At 38.6% G+C, this 19489-nt stretch overlaps 2 protein-coding genes across 3 annotated transcripts; both read right to left on the reverse strand.

The window, feature by feature from the left end:
• Positions 1-3231: 3231 nt before the first annotated feature.
• LOC130215450 (uncharacterized) lies at positions 3232-12345 on the reverse strand. 2 transcript variants are annotated; one of them, XM_056447257.1, is made up of 7 exons: positions 12271-12345; positions 7908-8219; positions 7427-7729; positions 6915-7223; positions 4897-5190; positions 4411-4710; positions 3232-3434 (listed from the first exon to the last, which is right to left on the reverse strand). In XM_056447257.1, the coding sequence occupies exons 2-7, from the start codon at positions 7936-7938 to the stop codon at positions 3310-3312; spliced, it is 1362 nt and encodes a 453-aa protein (XP_056303232.1). In that variant the 5' UTR covers positions 7939-8219; positions 12271-12345; the 3' UTR covers positions 3232-3309. The 2 variants fall into 2 exon arrangements, with proteins under 2 accessions (XP_056303232.1, XP_056303233.1); XM_056447258.1 differs by lacking the exon at positions 12271-12345 and having other exon boundaries at positions 7908-8313.
• Positions 12346-13018: 673 nt separating this feature from the next.
• LOC130216328 (uncharacterized) lies at positions 13019-17704 on the reverse strand. Its single transcript, XM_056448216.1, has 6 exons — positions 17607-17704; positions 15116-15418; positions 14630-14929; positions 14115-14441; positions 13623-13916; positions 13019-13394 (listed from the first exon to the last, which is right to left on the reverse strand). Exons 1-6 carry the CDS (start codon positions 17650-17652, stop codon positions 13243-13245), a joined length of 1422 nt encoding a protein of 473 aa, XP_056304191.1. The 5' UTR covers positions 17653-17704; the 3' UTR covers positions 13019-13242.
• Between the last annotated feature and the right edge of the window lie 1785 nt (positions 17705-19489).

Here is a 19489-nt window from a genome sequence, read left to right on the forward strand (position 1 = left end):
ACTCCGTCACCTGAACTCAGCGCGAGGGCGAAGGAGAAAAGTGCAGCGCTGAGGTAAAATCATATTCTCATGTCATAATCTTTAAAATAATAACTTGTATTAAAAATGTTGATAAAGGGATTGGGATATAGAAATTACAGCGGTGCGTTAAAAATGCTTATTTTCTGTAGAGCGATTTCATATATATATAAATATATATGCGCGGTTAACCGACATACCGCATGATTTCTTGCTTCATCACCGCGGTAACAGAAAATCCGTTACCGTCACAGCCCTAATTCTGGCCTTGTATGGAAACTAACAGCAGAAGAGAGAAACGCCTCATGAGTGTTGATTTGATTTCTGCATCTACTGGTGTGTTATTTACTGTTGTGTCCATAATATTTGACCCTGAACTCTTATTTGACTGTTAATGGATTCCCTTTCTTGATTGTAACGTTGTGTTGTTGTTGTTGTTGTTGTTTGTTTTTTGTATGAACTGTAAAAATAAGAGGCTCATATAAACAAGAGAAATAAAGCACAGAAACACTTCAACCACAATCAACTGACATGATGACAAATGTCCAGCAGAAAGATCAAACCACATCAGCAGATGAAGAAAAAAGAGCAAATATGAACACTCGTAAGACTGAACAATATTTGAACCCTAGTCTCCTATACATGAATTACCAACCAACGTCACACATGACGTCACACGGGTCCCCGGTTGCAAAAAAAAATACCGGCTGCAATAGCAAACATGTCGTGTTGTGCGGTAGGATGCCAAATTCGAAAACTTAACTTTTACAGTACACCACACTGCTTTAATGCCAACTGCAGATGTATTTGGCTAATAGGCAGTTGAATGAAGTGACGACCTAATTAAAAATGCTGGACTCTGCAGTTCTTATGTTATATCAGGTAAGCTCATGTTATGCTGAATCATACGCATTACTCATTTTTGATTTCAGCAATGATTTCAGCAAAAACAGTTACATGTGGCTAATTAAACTGCGGACACTGAATGCTAAGAATGAAATGTGAAAGTGTAAGATATTAAGGTTTTATATTCACACATTCATTCAGTGACAACTTGTGACACACTCCCTATATTGTTTACCACGGCACTTTGAATATTCAGTCTGAAATAACCTGCAAGTGTGACTTGAAAACAACATTAACACTGTTTATTTGACTGTAAACAATGTTGTATTTTGATATTCATTGGCTGCTAATTTTATTTCGCTATTTAGAGTTTGCAAATAATACTATTATGACATTATATAATTAAGGAGAAAGTCTGAATGTGCGAATATAAAACCAACTTTCCCTCTGTGTGTAAGTTCACATAGCCTGCTGTAACGTTACAGTTTTAGTTCGCTGTCAGAATGCAGTCGTTTTGCTTGTTGATGAGTACCCAGGCCCTATTCACCGCGTACGAGTGGGCGCAGCCATTTGAATCATTTTGGCTCGAGACTTCCGGTCTCATTTACTTCCATTCATTGTTACACGTTAAAAACAGCTCGTTTTGCTGCTTGGTGTTGCAAACTGACATTTTCTTATTATATTATTCTACTTTGTCTGTATTGTCACGCAAACACTTGTTCGTAGAGTAAGTAGTGTGACCGTTTTCTGCCGTTTATTATTCCTAGTCATTTCTTCCATAGGCAGCTGAATCGGAAGTGAAACGGAAACACTTCCGCATTGAAGAATAAGGACAATAGTCACGTCTTTTTTCCTTGTCTTTGGCTGGGCAGAACTTCGGTGTTTAGCACTACATAGTTTTGAATCTGGTAATCATGGAACATTATTTCCTGCACATGACCACACGGAACAACATTGTTGGCATCCAAAGGCTTGTAGGCCTTTAACTTCTCTCTTGTGAAATCGCTTGGAGCTTCAATGAGATTGTATATTTGGGGCTGGATGCTTGGCCATTTCGTCTTATCCAATATCCATTGGGAGGGCGCTATTGCAAATGGACCTGTCAGATGAACGCCGCTCACTTTACCGTTAATCTTGCCGAATCACTGTGTTTATCACTGGGTGACGAGCTGTTATAATACGCTGAAATCAATATATCTTATTTCTAAGACAACAACAAACTCTGTACCGCATCGGATGTCATCCCCTCACTGTAAATGCTGGCGCTCCCATTTTTTGTTTGCCACCTTCCTGCGCGCGCATCCTGAATGTTTACAAACATGGTAATTTGTCTATAGAGCAAGGCAGAAACAGCTTGTGAAGCGTCGAGCGCCACCTGCTGGATGAACTGTCGAGAGACTCTTATATTTATGCTTGTGGGAAAATATGTCCTTCAATAACACACTATCGCAAATGTACAGGTTAAATGTAGCGAATACAATCATTAAGTTACTTGCTGTGAATGAATTATTGACTTTCATTCAATTATTCAATTATTGAGTTTTGTGAACGTTTAACATTGTGTTCAAAACAACCCAGCGAGCTGATCAGTGCCTGATATACCACACTTTAACAGTCATGAAGTGTTTCAATGTAATGAGTATGTGCCTACCTTTAATAACAGCGTGTTTGTCTTTTGCTAATTAGCAATTAGCTGATACTGTCCTGTTCTTCTCCATGTTTCTTCACGGTGGTGAGCAACGAATCTTGATGAACATCTCAGCTCCCTCTGCTGGTGAAGATAATCATTACAGGACTGCTGTAACCTGCAGCAAAGTGTGTTAGTTTTTTTACAGGGTGTGTGATCGCTCTGTAAAACGGGGAAATGTCCAAGATCAGCTCGAGTTTTAACAACACGATCATTTTATCGGCTGAATGACAACATAAACAATTAACAATGAAAGGATCTTGATAGGATGGACATCTGATCTGCACAATAATAACACGACAGGATAAAGTGTGCTAAGAAGTGATCTGAAAGACCTTTAAAGTCCTACAAGTGTTAAAGAGGATAAATCAGTGAATAAGCCATCTTTAATTTCAACACACATTTATTAGCACTAATGCTCGTGTTGCAGTTTGATCTGAAATCTTTCAGGGTGGAAAGATCAGCAAATGAAAATATAAAGCCATTACAAATAAATGAAGATTAGAAGTGAAATGACGTCATGATTTATGTTTGTGCAGATCATGAAGATGAAGATTTCTGCTCTGCTCAACTGTTTTACTCCTCCAGAGGGCGCTCGACATAATCAAATAAAACATCAAGAGACTTTAAGATTAGAGAGAGAAAACTTTATTGATAAAGACAAGCAAATACATCTGACAAATGCACAGTGAAGTAAGATCTGTGTCTTATTTTAGAGAAATCAGCATCAGAATCATCATTACTTTAGAGAATCGTGTTCAGCTCGGTTCAGCTCTTCTGGATCTGACGTCATAAAGCACAATAATGACAATAGCCACGCCCACCAGAGCAGAGAGGACCAATCGGATCGCAGCTTCAGTAGGACCACAGCAGTAAACAGAGTCTGAGGAACAAACACATCAAACTGAGCTCAGATCAGTCAATAAAGCTTCATATCAGCACTGCCATCCACTAATATCAGCTCTGCTGTACCTGAACATGTGGGACAAATTAAAATGATTTACCACTAAACAAATCTGTCAATTATTAAAGGGATAGTTCACCCAAACGTGAAAATTTACTCAGCATTTACTCACTCCTCAAGTGCTTCCAAAGCTTTATGAGTTTATTTCTTCTGTTGAACACATTATAAGATACTTTGAAGAAAGCTGCAAACCTCATTGACATCCATAGAAAAACAAATACATTGGAAGACACTAGCTGTGTCTCATTTAAGAAGCTGCATCCTCCGAAAGACACGTTTAAAGGAGTTTGAATCATTGCGGCGCAACAAAGTCTGATTAAAAGTCTCCCTCGAATGCAGCGTCCTTCATTTCCAGACTAATGAAGGATACGACTGAAGGATCCTTCACTGCGTCAAACACCACAAGATTCATTATGCGCTAATAAAGCTAGTAAGTTTATAAAGAATACTCTGGATTACAGTTAATGTGTGAATTAGGTTTCAGTTTAGTTGGAAATCAAAGTAAACATGGTAAAAACACAAAGACTGTGAAAGTGATTTATAGACACTTGATATTGTTGTGTGTAGCCTACATGTATGGATCAAAGGAAATATATTTATCCAGTTTGGGAAACTTGTTTTGCCTTTAGATTGGTTAATATAAGCTTTCAAATCTCTTTTGAGTACAAACGTTACCATCGCTAATAAAGGGCAACTAATGCTAGGTGACGAGAGCAGTCCTCTGTAGGCTAGACCGTCTCATTCACAACTTCAATAGATGCAGGCTCTAAAATGAGAGACGGGTTTTAAGCTTTCTTCAAAATATCTTGTTTTAAGTTCAACAGAAGAAAGAAACCTATAAAGGTTTCAAACAAGTTAGATGAAGTGTTCGGAAAAAAGAAAACTTGTAACTCACCACAGACTACGAGAAGGAAAGAATTACGAAAATAGTTGGTCTGTATTTTATAAAGTCCAGCATGTTCAGCTCTGGTGTCTGTGATGGTCAGAGATCCAGTTTTATTGTCCAGTTTCAGTCTGTCTCTGAATCTCCCATCAAGAACATCATCAAATACAGAGAATCTGTTGATCTCTTGAATGATTTCAGCTATTAAAGTGTCTTCATCTCCAAACCTCCACTCTATCTGATCATATTTTTTCAGTTTAGTGAGATCAGAGTTTAGAGTGACTGAATCTCCCTCCTTCACTGATATTTCATCTTCATCAACAAACACAGAAACAGGGTTTTCGTCAGATTAAGATCATTAAAGCTCTATTGTTGTTTATGAAAGTTGATTTTAATATCTTAAAACAGCAGAAAATATACAAACTAGCAAACAAGTGTGGATTAAAATGACACCTGGTGATTAAAAAATAAATTAGATGAAACACATTTATAACTCACCACAGACAGTCAGATGGAAAGTAAAATCAGTATTGTTGATCTGTAGTTTATAAACTCCAGCATGTTCAGTTCTGGTGTCTGTGATGGTCAGAGATGCAGTTTTATTGTCCAGTTTCAGTCTGTCTCTGAATCTCCCATCAAGAACATCATCAAATACAGAGAATCTGTTGCGCCAATTGAGTTGAGCTATTAAGGTGCCTTTATGTCCAAACATCCACTGAATCTGATCATTCTTCAGCTCAGTGAGACCAGAGCTCAGAGTGACTGATTTTCCCTTCTTCACTGATATTTCATCTTCATCACCAAACAGAAACAGTGTCAGATTAAAGGTTCAAGAAACCCTCGAGTACTTTTGGAGATGTTAACTGGTTTGTGTGTGTTGAGCATCAGTTAAGAATGTTAGCATCTCTCAGCTTTATTTGCGGGGTAAACTGGATAATTTTGAGCTTTAAGCTGCGGTCACACTGGGCTTTGTGTGTGCGAAATTCTGTCGTACGGCGCTGCGAAAAGGGGCGGGATTAAACAAGATGATTAGACATTAAACAATTCAAGCGATTTGCTCCATATTTTAAATTGTCCAGAGAGGTCCTGTTTTGATCCTCGATTGGTCTCACGCAGTCAAGTCATGCGGTTTCGCAGGTCAGAGTTCACAAAGCTTGAACTTTGCACCGCAGCGAACTGCGAAACTTAACGCATGACCCCGCGTTTCCGGTCTGACGCATTCGCGTGCGTATGAATAGAAGTCTATGGGAGGAAAAGTCAAGTGTGACCGCAGCTTTCGTCAGCTAATTTCAGCTTCCGGGTTTAAAATGATTTTTGGGGCAGGATCAAAATTGGCGACGTAGCGCAAAACTTTAAGTGCAAAGATGACGCGTCGGTTTCTCATTATTATTCATAGCGGACTTTTCTTATCCTATGAGAAGAGCCGGCTTCTTAATTATTCATGACTGCATGTGCTTTCCAAAGGCAAGGCAAACCTGCCAGAGCCAAGCTGTGACACCCTATGTTGATGATGGGGTGAGACCGCATTCAGGGACCCACGGCACACAGTATTTAGCTGTTCAGGGTCGTATGTGTTTGTTTCCACGATCCACGGGGTTTGTTGCATGTTTTTCCCCGCGATGCTGTCAGGGCCGATACAGCAAAGCTGTTTGTGTGCAGCAAGCATTTTTGTCAGGAGAGCTGTACGAAAACTGGAGAATGGCGGATCTGTCTTTTATCAGGAGTTCGTTCACATTTAGACACATCGCCGTGCTGCTGTGTTCGCCTAAATTCTCCAGATTACCAGCAGAGCTAATGGTTAAAGATGGAGCTAATGGCTTAAGGGTCTGCATTCAGACCCGGGGGTTGAAGGAAAAGTCCTCATTTATAGTGTTTATATGAACACCCTACTGAAAAAAGCAGCTTAAACCAGCCTAGGCTGGTTGGCTTGTTTTAGCTGGTTGACCAGCCTGGTTTTAGAGGGGTTTTGGACATTTCCAGGCTGGTTTCCAGCCATTTCCAGCCTGGTCTTAGCTGGTCAGGCTGAAAAATAACCAGCTAAAACCAGCTTGACCAGCCTAGCCAGGCTGGGAGCCCAGCCAAAACCAGCTATGTCCAGCTTAAACCAGGCTGGTCAAGCTGGATTTAGCTGGTCATTTTCCAGCCTGAGCTAAGACCAAGCTGGAAATGGCTGGAAACCAGCCTGGAAATGTCCAAAACCCCTCTAAATACAGGCTGGTCAACCAGCTAAAACAAGCCAACCAGCCTAGGCTGGTATAAGCTGGATGCATCTTTTGAAAACATTCTGAGGTAGACCTGAACTGAAAGTGGGGGGTGTCATGGCCCTTTAAGATCACTAAACCTCTATTGCTGTTAAAAGTTTAATTTTATATATATATATATATATATATATATATATATATATATATATATATATATATATAAAATCACAACATAGCAACAAAGTAAGTGGATTAAAATTACACCTGGTGATTTAAAAAAGTAAAGCACATGAAACTCACTCATTTGTAACTCACCATAGACAATGAGATGGAAAGCAAAATCAATATAGTTGGTCTGTAGTTTATAAACTCCAGCATGTTCAGTTCTGATGTCTGTGATGGTCAGAGATGCAGTTTTATTGTCCAGTTTCAGTCTGTCTCTGAATCTCCCATCAAGAACATCATCAAATACAGAGAATCTGTTGGTCTGTTGAATGATTTCTGCTATTAAAGTGTCTTTATCTCCAATCCACCACTGAATCTGATCACCATCCATCATTTCAGTAACACCAGAGTTCAGAGTGACTGAATTCCTCATTTTCACAGACACTACTTTACTCTTTCCTGTATCACCAAACACATGAAGAAGAAACAGAACCAGATTATGATTAACAGAGACAGATTAAGACGGTCATTTGATGGTTTACAAAAGTAAATTTACATTTGAAAGTAATGAAATAAAACAAAAACAAAAGCAGGTTTGGGTTAAAAACGGTACCTGTACGCTGATTAAAATATAAATCAGATCAAACTAATATTTAACTCACCTGAAAGAATAAGCTTAACAGAGTTGGTTTCATTGTTGTTCTGTAGTTTATAAACTCCAGCATGTTCAGTTGTGATGTCTGTGATGGTCAGAGATCCAGTTTCCTCATCCAGTTCAAGTCTTTCTGTGAATCTCCCATCAAGAACATCAAATACAGACAATCTGAATCTGTTGGTCTGTTTATTGATTTCTGCGATTAAAGTGTCTTCATTTCCAAACCTCCACTGAATATGATCACCATTCTTCAGTTCAGAGACACCAGAGCTCAGGGTGACTGATTTTTTCCCCATCACTTCTATTTCATCTTCATCATCAAACACACAAAGAGACCAAATATCAACATTCACATACTAAGACTTTAATGTTACTTTATTTTAAATGAATGTAATAAAACAACAGAAGAGACACACCAATGCAACGTTTAATGTGGATTAATATTGTACTTAGTGAAACTAAACAGGTGAAACAAATATTCAACTCACCAGAGACTGTAAGATAGACTTTCCTGCTCATCTGGTTTATCAGTAGTCTATAAACTCCAGTATCTTCAGCTGTGGTGTCTGTGATGGTCAGAGATCCAGTTTTATTGTCCAGTTTCAGTCTGTCTTTGAATCCTCCAAGAACATCATCATATACAGAGAATCTGTCAGCTGTTACATTGATTTCTGCTATTAAAGTGTCTTCATCTCCAAACCTCCACTGAATCTGATCCTCATTCTTCAGTTCAGTGAGATCAGGGCTCAGAGTGACTGATTTTCCCTCCAGAACTTGGTAATTATAATAATAAAATCCACCTGCAGAACAGAATTTGTCAGATTAAAGCTTTAAATCACATGATGTTGATCTCTAAAACACTTTGAATCATTCAGATGAGAAGTGAATATTATTCTGAAGGTAATGATGATGTTGTTGTTCAGTTTTGACCTTCATATTAATTTGATTCAATGTAATCTCTAATAACAGATCTTCAGTTATTTCTATATCAGAGAATCCACTTTCTTCATCATCTCAGGTCATTCAGAGTAAGAAAGGAGATTCTTCTGCTGTTCTTCAGGTCTGTGATGATGAGTTTTATGCAATACTGTGAATCTATTTGCTGTAGGAGTCTGTCAGGAACGCTGAAAACAAGCTTGTTTAATCCATAAACCTATAAGACTCAGCCTATTAGAACAACCTGATGAGATCAGCTAATAAATCATTTCTGATCCTGATCGTGTTGTGCATAACGAGTCTGAATTATTACCAAGAGTTCCCAGATTTAACAGAGTAAAGCTAAAACACTCTTCTGTTCATCAATATTATAATTAAATCAAAGCTATATAATAAAACAGATGCACTCTAAATTTGTTGTCTTATTATTTTACTGCCCGTCATTGGGCCCCTAATTTTCACCCTTTTCCCCGCCCTAGTGAGTGACGGTGTTGGTTAGCGACCGGATGTTGGCGTGTTGAGCGACGTGACGACATCCTTTCACTTCCTGCAAATGAAGAGCTTTCGTGAGCATCACTAGAACACACGTGATCCTCTCTCAGCTCCTGCAGCAGCCGGTTCTATTCTCTATGCTGTAGACCACAGGTGTCAAAGCCAGTTCCTGGAGGGCCGCAGCTCTGCACAGGTTTGTTCCAACCCTAATTAAACACACCTGATCAAACTAATTGAGTGCTTCCGGTTTGTTTGATACCTACAGATAGCGGTGTTGAAGCAGGGCTGGAACTAAACTCTGCAGGGTTCTGGCCTTTCAGCAACTGACTTTGACACCCCTGCTGTAGATCCACACAGACTGGCCTTTAAATAGAAGGGCTGGGCGATACATCTAACAAAAGTATCACCATATGATTTTTTATTTTGTATTTGACCACTTTTTTAACCTATTTTAATTGACTAACATTAGGCTACTGAGGCAAATAGTTTTAATAGTCAAAATCAAACAAAACAATAACAAAAATATCTTATAGTGTTAAAGAGACTCTTAAACTTGATCAATAAAATATTAGGGCTGGGTGAATAATCACGATTTGAAAGAGGCTGCGATATGAAATATATATGTATTATTTAATTTCCCCTGCCCAGAGCAAATGTGCGACTGCCGTCTGTGTGTGATAGTCTTACTAGCCAATTGAGTGAGCACTCTTTCGTTCTACCCAATCAGAATTGCACAGTCGAACTATGCGCAACGCCCACAATAGAAAAACAAACAAATAAACAGGAAAGCGCTTACGAGTGGGATGGTGACGTCAGATAAATATGCCAATGCAATTAACGGTATTGCTGAATAGATCTAATATTTACACATTTGCTTGAGGAAGGTATGATGGGGGTAGTTACATCACAGTTACTATTTTCAATAACATCTATACCCTTCCATAACATTAGCTGACGTTAAAACTAACAGATAGCACTATAGCTATTTATTAATTAGCAACCATGTCATGCCATACCTGTCAACGTTGGGATGTAAAAAATATGGGACAACAAATAGCTTCAAATGATAGATAAACATTAGAAAATATTGACAATAAAAAGGTTTAGCCTATTAAAATCAATGGCCTATACAGAAATTAAATAAAGCTTTAAAATCTACTTCACTTTTTACTGTATTTACATATTGATTAAAGTTGCTAAAGTTATTTAGTGAAGAGCAGCAAATGAATCTCTCATTGTGTTTAGTTTGATATCAGAGGTGTCACTTTAAGGTCTATAATGAAAGCATTCGACTACTTCAGTAACTGTTTGTGCTCATTTAAGAGAAAATTAGTTGTGTTGGAAATAAAACACGCAGGACGGACATGTTTACATATTATTAAGTGTATTTGTCTGTTTAAACACACACCCGAATCACCAAAGTATCTTAAACTTTCACTCCTCTATAAATGGCTTGTAGAGAAGCTGATCTGGGAACAGTTAATCATATGGAGCGCGTCCGTCAGTCAGCATGCACACACTGAATTCAGAGGTTGCGATGATCGACGCACATCTTTAATGGAAAGAAAGTGAATGCAGACGTTTTTATATTTTAACGTGCTTTCAAGCCAAAATAAAGCGAAAGCATAATTATCTTGATCAGCTCTTGCAATTCTGTCACATTTGAGATCGGCTCTGTATTGATGCTACTTTCACTTTTCATATAAAGATTAAACATATGGGGGAAATATGGAAATATTAAACGTGATAGCAGGCTAAAACGGGAGGGTTGACAGGTGTGCGTCACGCTAATTGTTAATGGCGTTATCAATCATCGCTTGGATACAGCAAAATAATCATCTTTATTGTAGCATTACCTCCCTCTTCTTTTCTTTTTGCCTCCTCTGCGCACCAGACAGTTTGGGGCATTTTGACACGTTGAGCTTGTTGACCAATCAAAAAAACGAACACCGTATAGCAGGTAAAGTCTAATTATTCAAATGGAGGGGGTGTCTTAGGTGATTAGGCTCTATTATCATTATGTAATGCTACTACTACTTAGTGAGCTTTGCACTATGCAGTTAAATTATTGTTAAAGATTTGTGAAAGTTACACTTTTTTTTCTTCCCCCCATTCTGGCGCCCCCCTGGATGTACAGCACCCTTAGCATTTGCCTACACTGCCTATGCCATGGGCCGGCCCTGCGCTTTAGACATCACACCCAAATACAGCCCATTATATCAACTGCTATAGGAAGGATATATAAGACTAGATCAATATTAACAGAAAAGATCATCAGCTTAAATGACAAAACTGACATAATATGTAGATTAATAATCAGATCTTTGTGCTGATTCAGAATAAAACTCTAATTTGCAGGAACTGAAGTTGATCTGAACATTACCCACAGAAAACTTTCACTTCAGATAAGAATCACTTCACAATTAAAGCTAATGATGGAGCTTTTTAATCAACTATTAGAACAAATAAACACTGAATCTACTGCTGAAAGAACTGTAATAAAAGAGATTAAGAACTCACCAACCAGACGACACAAACAGAGCAAAACTAGTTTGAGGAACATTTTCTTCATCAGTTGACTGAAGAGCTCAAGATGGCAGCCCTGAAAATGTGTGAAAATTCTCCAGAATTAACTGAGATGTTTATCTGATTTAATGTGAGCCCTCCTATAACCTGTTTCCGTTCACTCAACAATCTTCTTTAACATCATAAAAAGCTCTGATCTTACTTATTCAGATGAATTCTGGCCTTAAATGGAAACTAACAGCAGAAGAGAGAAACGCCTCATGAGTGTTGATTTGATATCTGCATCTACTGGTGTGTTATTTACTGTTGTGTCCATGATATTTGACCCTGAACTCTTATTTGACTGTTAATGGATTCACTTTCTCGATTGTAAAGTTGTGTTGTTGTTGTTGTTTGTTTGTTTTTTGTATGAACTGTAAAAATAAGAGGCTCATATAAACAAGCGAAATAAAGCACAGAAACACTTCAACCACAATCAACTGACATGATGACAAATGTCCAGCAGAAAGATCAAACCACATCAGCAGATGAAGAAAAAAGAGCAAATATGAACACTCGACAATATTTGAACCCTAGTCTCCAATAGAGCAAAGACAGAAACAGCTTGTAAAGCGTCGAGCGCCACCTGCTGGATGAACTGTCGAGAGACTCTTATATTTGTGCTTGTGGGAAAATATGTCCTTAAATAAGAAAATAACTGAAACCTCGTTTAGAGTACACACTTACTGCAAATGTACAGGTTAAATGTAGCGAATACAATCATTAAGTGAATATATTATTATCTAAACCCACTTGCTGTCAATGAATTATTGACTTGAGATGCAACATTTTTGTGAACGTTTATACCACACTTTAAAACAGACATGAACAGTTTCAATATAATAAGTATGTGCCTACCTTTAATAACAGCGTGTTTGTCTTTTGCTAATTAGCAATTAGCTGATAGTGTCCTGTTCTTCTCCAGGTTTCTTCACGGTGGTGAGCGATGAATCTTGATGAACATCTCAGCGCCCTCTGCTGGTGAAGATAATCATTACAGGACTGCTGTAACCTGCAGCAAAGTGTGTTAGTTTTTTAACAGGGTGTGTGATCGCTCTGTAAAACGGGGAAATGTCCAAGATCAGCTCGAGTTTTAACAACACAATCATTTTATCGGCTGAATGACAACGTAAACAATTAACAATGAAAGGATCTTGATAGGATGGACATCTGATCTGCACAATAATAACACGACAGGATAAAGTGTGCTAAGAAGTGATCTGAAAGACCTTTAAAGTCCTACAAGAGTTAAAGAGGATAAATCAGTGAATAAGCCATCTTTTATTTCAACACACATTTAATAGCACTAATGCTCGTGTTGCAGTTTGATCTGAAATCTTTCAGGGTGGAAAGATCAGCAAATGAAAATATAAAGCCATTACAAATAAATGAAGATTAGAAGTGAAATGACGTCATGATTTATGTTTGTGCAGATCATGAAGATGAAGATTTCTGCTCTGCTCAACTGTTTTACTCCTCCAGAGGGCGCTCGACATAATCAAATAAAATATGAAGAGACTTTAAGATTAGAGAGAGAAAACTTTATTGATAAAGACAAGCAAATACATCTGACAAATGCACAGTCAAGTAAGATCTGTGTCTTATTTTAGAGAAATGTAATAAAATCACACTACAAAAGAGGAACATGAAAAATTCCATCATTTATAAAATGTTAATTGGTAAAGCCTGTTACTGAACTAAATGAAAGCAAAGCTTTGTGTTTTAATTCTGCTGCTGTATTTATAACAAACCCTCACATGAGCTGCATCAGAATCATCAGGTTCATCTAAAATCTTGAAATGACTGAAAGCAGTTCTCTGACATCATCATTCAGGTTTGTGATGCGTCAATATGTGCTTGATCTTGTTCAGCTCTTCTGGATCTGATGTCATAAAGCACAATAATGACAATAGCCACGCCCACCAGAGCAGAGAGGACCAATCGGATCGCAGCTTCAGTAGGACCACAGCAGTGAACAGAGTCTGAGGAACAAACACATCAAACTGAGCTCAGATCAGTCAATAAAGCTTCATATCAGCACTGCCATCCACTAATATCAGCTCTGCTGTACCTGAACATGTGGGACAGAGTTAAACTTTTTAAAATCTGTGTTTTTAAAATATAACACAGTATTGTTTAAATAAGATATTTCTGTTGATCTGTTTCTCAGCTGGAATAATTAAAACACGTGAAACCAATATTAAACTCACCAACAGTGAGAATGAAACTCCTTATTCTTACACGGTCAAACAGAAGTTCATAAACTCCAGCATGTTCAGCTCTGGTGTCTGTGATGGTCAGAGATCCAGTTTTATTGTCCAGTTTCAGTCTGTCTCTGAATCTCCCATCAAGAACATCATCATGTAAATTGAACTTGTTGTTTCGGTCATAGATTTCAACGATCAAAGTATTTCCAAACATCCAGTAAATCAATGTATTATACTTTATTACAGTGAAACAAGAGTTTAGAGTGCCTGAATCTCCCTCCGTCACTGATATTTCATCTGAATCATCAAACACACAAACAGAAACAGGGTATTTGTCAGATTAAGCTCATTAAAGCTCTATTGCTGTTTATGAATTTATTAATTCTAATATCATAAAATAGCAAAAAAAATACACAAAACAGCAAAAAAGAGTGTGGATTAAAATTAGACCTGGTGATTAAAAAAAGAAACAGATGAAGTACATTTATAACTCACCATAGACAATGAGATGGAAAGTAATATTAATATAGCTGCTCTGTACTTTATAATCTCCGTTATGTTCACCAGTGGTGTCTGTGATGGTCAGAGATCCAGTTTTACTGTCCAGTTTCAGTCTGTCTCTGAATCTCCCATCAAGAACATCATCAAATACAGAGAATCTATCAGCCGTTACATTGATTTCTGCTATTAAAGTGTGTTTAAATCTAAACCTCCAGTTATCTTCAAACCGCCACTGAATCTGATCATCATCCATCATTTCAGTAACACCAGAGCTCAGAGTGACTGAATTCCTCATTTTCACAGACACTACTTTACTGTCTCCTGTATAACCAAACACATGAAGAAGAAACAGAACCAGATTATGATTAACAGAGACAGATTAAGTCAGTCATTTGATGGGTTACAAAAGTAAATTAGAAATTATTAATCATTATTCTACAAAAACAAAAGTATGTTTGGATTAGTAATTGTGTCTTTGTGCTGATTAGATCAAAATCATTTTAACTCACCCGAAACTCTCAGTCTAACAGAGTTGATTTCAGAGTTGGTCTGTAGTTTATAAACTCCAGCATGTTCAGTTCTGGTGTCTGTGATGGTCAGAGATCCAGTTTTATTGTCCAGTTTCAGTCTGTCTCTGAACCTCCCATCAAGAACATCATCAAATACAGAGAATCTGTTGGTCTGTTTATTGATTTCTGCTATTAAAGTGGCTCCATTTCCAAACATCCACTGAATCTGATCATCATTCTTCAGTTCAGAGACACCAGAGCTCAGAGTGACTGATTTCTCTCCCTTCACTTCTATTTTATCTTCATCATCAAAACACAATAAGAACAAATATCAACATTCACCATACTAAGAGTTTACAGTCTGAATGCATTAAATATTAATGTAATAAAACAACAGAGGAGACGCACCAATGCAACATTTATTGTAGATTTATATTGTACTTAGTGATTAAAAAAGAAAACAGATGAAACAAATATTCAACTCACCAGAGACTTTGAGAATAACGCGCTTGAACATGTGATTGATCTGTGCTTTATAAACTCCAGCATGTTCAGTTCTGATGTCTGTGATGGTCAGAGATCCAGTTTTATTGTCCAGTTTCAGTCTGTCTCTGAATCTCCCATCAAGAACACCATCAAATACAGAGAATCTGTTTGCCGTTACATTGATTTCTGCTATTAAAGTGTCTCTAATCCTCCACTGAATCTGATCATCATTCTTCAGTTCAGTGAGATCAGGGCTCAGAGTGACTGATTTTCCCTTCAGCACTTGATAATAATATTCTCCACCTGCAGAACAGAGTTTGTCAGATTAAAGCTTTAAATCACCTGATGTTGGCTTGATAAACCTTGAAACATCTGTAAAATACTTTTAATCGTTTAAATAAGAAGTTAATATTTTTAATTCACATTTCATTCATTTTCCTTCAGCTTAGTCCCTTTATTAATCAGGGGTCGCCACTGTAGAATTAAGTCGCTTGTTCGAGCCTCGGCTGGGTCAGTAGACATTTCTATGTGGAGTTTGCGTGTTCTCCCCGTGTTGGCGTGGGTTTCCTCCGGGTGCTCCGGTACAGGTGAATTGATGAACTAAATTGGCCGTAGTGTATGTGTGTGTGAATGAGTGTGTGTGGATGTTTTCCAGTGATGGGTTGCAGCTGGAAGGGGATCCACTGTGTAAAACATGCGGGAATAGTTGGCGGATCATTCCGCTGTGGCGACCCTTGATGAATAAAGGGACTAAGCCGAAGGAGAATGTATGAATGGTGTAAAGTGTGGTTATGGTGACCATCCGACAAGCTAATTCAGTGAAAAATTGTGCTTACAATGTCACTAAAATGCAGCATTTAAACCTCGTAATTATATAGAAAATGAGGCGTATAAATGCAAAAAGGTCTACTTTTTGAACATAAAGAACCGCCTATCACACCAGGCTGGCTACGAGCTTGGGCTCAATGATTTCCATCATCAGATGTGATCGTTATTGTTAGTGTAATCTAACGGCCGGGACCTTCACTCAAAAGCAGGCGTGTGGCACACTTGGTGTTGCTGCCCTAGTCTTCAGTCTACTTAACCTATATGCACACACTAGCTATGTTTCCATCCACCTATTTTATGCGTGTTTTACATATGCGCATAAAAAAAACGATTGATGGAAACGCCATGATGCGCATAAATTTTGAAAATGCGCCAAAAAACGTATGCGCATAACTGAATAGGATAAACTTTTAATTCGATAAGAAAAGATGCGCATAAACTACGATGGAAACACTTTTACCGCACAAATTTCAGTGTGCGCATTAAAAAAGGTCATGTGATATTGTTATAAGAGATCATGTGATGATGAAAATGTGCGTAAATGGACAAACCAGCAGGCTGAGCACACTGTAAACCATCTGAACTGTTGTTTTGGTCATTCTAAAACGCCTTACCGTTTCAGTATTAGTGTTATTATATTAATGACCTCCAGAATTAAGAGAGTCTGTGCTCCGCGTCTGACACCTTCAAACGTCACCGCGCGTTCACTGCGTGTCAGGATTGCCTTCTGAGGCGCAAGTCATTTATTAGATGAAGAAAAGATTGACGCAGCTTCTCCTACCACAGTAAATTCAATTTTCACTGTTGATATTTGGCGCCAGTTAATCAGGAAGTGACGATTTTGTTCGCTTTGACTCGTTGGATGGAAACGCTGCTTTATTCGCACGTCTTTAATGCGATAATCCAGGTTTCATTCGCATTTTTGGATGGAAACATAGCTCTATACTGCAGAAATGCAGAGAAAGAGGAAGTTTACTCATGCTTTTGCTTCTGAAGTTAACAGGAGGAGAATGTCGCTTCATAGGTGTTTGTTAAAACAGGAGTGACAAGATCAGGAGTGATGGTGGCTAGAGGCGACCAGTTCACTTCCAGCACTAATATTTCCTCATAATTCCTGATAAAAAAAAACGTAGAAACCAAGATGTCAATTTCTCTCAGTCAATAAGAAAAACAAGCAGTGGACTTTCATAGTGTTCAGTAGTGACTTCTGAACAGCAGTTTCAGTGGAGCTACAAATGCTCTAAATGTTTCCAGATGAGGAAAGAAGAGTCTTAACTAATAAAACAATCTGTCATTTTCTAAAATAATAGTAATAATAAGACATTTCTATACTTTTAACCACAAAGCTTGCATCCCAAAGCTAGTGAAAAGCCCATAGATTTGTATTTTTTGCTGAGTAAATCGATTATTCTTCATGATTATATACACACTCAATCAAACAAACACAAGCTCTTATCAGCCTTAGGGTTATCATTTAGGGTTAAAATAAATGATAAAAACCCATGATACAAGATTTTAGCTACATGTACATCGAAGTCGTGAATGTAAAACAACACGATCAACAATCGTCATGTACACTTGTTTGACGCTCCATAAATGAAACCATTAATTCATCATACAAGAAAAGAATTAAACATTAATTATACAGATAATTGTGACTCACCAACCAGACGCCACAAACACAAACAGAAGCAGAATCTGTGAAACATCTTCAAGAACTCTTTCAGTCCGCAGATATGAAAGACAAACTCTTCATAATGGCTTCAGTGATGAGCTGACAGATGCGCTGGTGTGAGGCTGCTCTGTATAAAGTCATCTGAAACTCTACTGTCAGCTAAAATAACATCTTTCAGTGTTGATGCGTGTCGTCATCTAGCACTTTTGTGGCTGATTGACACACACTGCTTTTGCAAACCTTTCTGAGAAGTGACTGAATATGACGTATTTTTCTCCGAACACCGTAAACAAACTGTACATATATTTCCTTCTTAGCAAATAGTAGTTTGGACGCTTTATGGATTGTTTCCTTACAGTATATCTATATATAATAAAAGACGCTCAGCTTTGATGGCAGAAATAAAATAATTTTGCTATGCTAACTTTTGAATGCTACTGTTACTGTTAATTTGGTACAGTAAGCACCTCCTCAGAACATTTCTTGAATTTCTTCAAACATGGACCCAGGAACCAACACTTCATACTGTGGGTATTATTGCACTAACATCCCCCCAGTTAGGGGAAGTCTGTCAGACAAAACTGATTCATATTAAAAAGCTCACAAAATGGCTGCAACTAAGAGGCGGACTTACATGGTGGTTACTGCCAATCTGCAGGTGACCCAGATGGCTTCCTTTTCCAAGTCTGCTCCTGTTATAGTTCCTATAGTTGTTGCTGTTCTTGAATTGCCATCATCTGAGTCACAACAATGACCACCACCTCCTGAGTTGCAGAGCTGTGACTGCCAGAGCTGTGACTGCCAGAGCTGCCACCACCTCCTCTAGAGCTGCCAGATCCTCCGTCACTGCAACAGCTTTTAGATCCTCCAGGGGTGCCAGATCCTCCCGAAGCCCACAAATGGCCAGAGCCACCACCTGAGTCCCATGAATGACCAGAGCCACCACCTGAATCCCGGAAATGGCTGCTAGAGTTGTGTGACGTCCCAGAGCCGTGTAATTCCCAGTGCCGCCTGACCCATGTGGCATCACAGTGTCACAGAGCCAGTGTCACAGAGTCCCAGTGTCACAGAGTGACAGAGCCGGTGACTATTCAGTGCCACCAGAGACATGTGACCCTTCAGTGTTTTCTGAACCAGAGCCTCCTGACCCACTGGGGTTATATAAACTGCCAGTGCCGCCTGAACCAATGCCTTCTGACCCACTGGGGTTATATGAACTGCCAGTGCCTCCTGAACCAAGCCTTCTGACCCACTGGAGTTATATGAAGTGCCAGTGCATCCTGAACCAACGCCTTCTGACCCACTGGGGTTATATGAACTGCCAGTGTCCCCTGAACCAGAGCGTCCTAACCATCTGGGGTTAAATGAACTGCCAATGCCTACTGAACCACACCCTTCTGACCCACTGGGGTTATAAGAACTGTCAATGCCCCCTGAACAAGAGCCCCCTGACTAACTGGGGTTATATAAACTGCCAGTTTCTCCTAAGCCAGAGCCTCCTGAACAACTGAGGTTAAATGAACTGCCAATGCCTCCTGAACCAAAGCCTTCTGATCCACTGGACTTATCTGAACTCTCAGTGCCTACTGAATAAAAGCTCCACGCTCCAGGTACACCTCCGCTGCATGGTCCTGGCCCTCCGTCCCTTATAATTTTAAGGTGATGATTTGCACACAATGAACACTAGATTTTTTCATAACTAATCTTCATCACTGAACTTGAAGTAAATTTTGTAATGCCTACCATGCTAGTAGTCAAACAGTGCTTTAAAATTTAACCAATGCACTTGAGCAAGCACTTAATTTTATTGAAAACACAGTGATTATTAATAGTGTCAAGATTTTATCGTTTCAACACTGAAACACATACCG

This window comes from Danio aesculapii, chromosome 22 (assembly GCF_903798145.1).
Source record: "Danio aesculapii chromosome 22, fDanAes4.1, whole genome shotgun sequence".
NCBI classification, from domain to species: domain Eukaryota; kingdom Metazoa; phylum Chordata; class Actinopteri; order Cypriniformes; family Danionidae; genus Danio; species Danio aesculapii.

Excerpts from the sequence above, each read along its gene's own strand:
- LOC130216328 (XM_056448216.1), bottom strand. The coding sequence starts at position 17,652 with ATGTTTCACAGATTCTGCTTCTGTTTGTGTTTGTGGCGTCTGGTTG. Across the intron at positions 14,442-14,629 it reads TGTTAGACTGAGAGTTTCGG|GAGACAGTAAAGTAGTGTCT; the intron begins GTGAGTTAAAAT and ends TTGGTTATACAG. Across the intron at positions 13,395-13,622 it reads GAGTTTCATTCTCACTGTTG|ACTCTGTTCACTGCTGTGGT; the intron begins GTGAGTTTAATA and ends TTTGTTCCTCAG.
- LOC130215450 (XM_056447257.1), bottom strand. The coding sequence starts at position 7,938 with ATGAGCAGGAAAGTCTATCTTACAGTCTCTG. Across the intron at positions 7,730-7,907 it reads AGTCTATCTTACAGTCTCTG|ATGAAATAGAAGTGATGGGG; the intron begins GTGAGTTGAATA and ends TTGATGATGAAG. Across the intron at positions 3,435-4,410 it reads TTTCCTTCTCGTAGTCTGTG|ACTCTGTTTACTGCTGTGGT; the intron begins GTGAGTTACAAG and ends TTTGTTCCTCAG.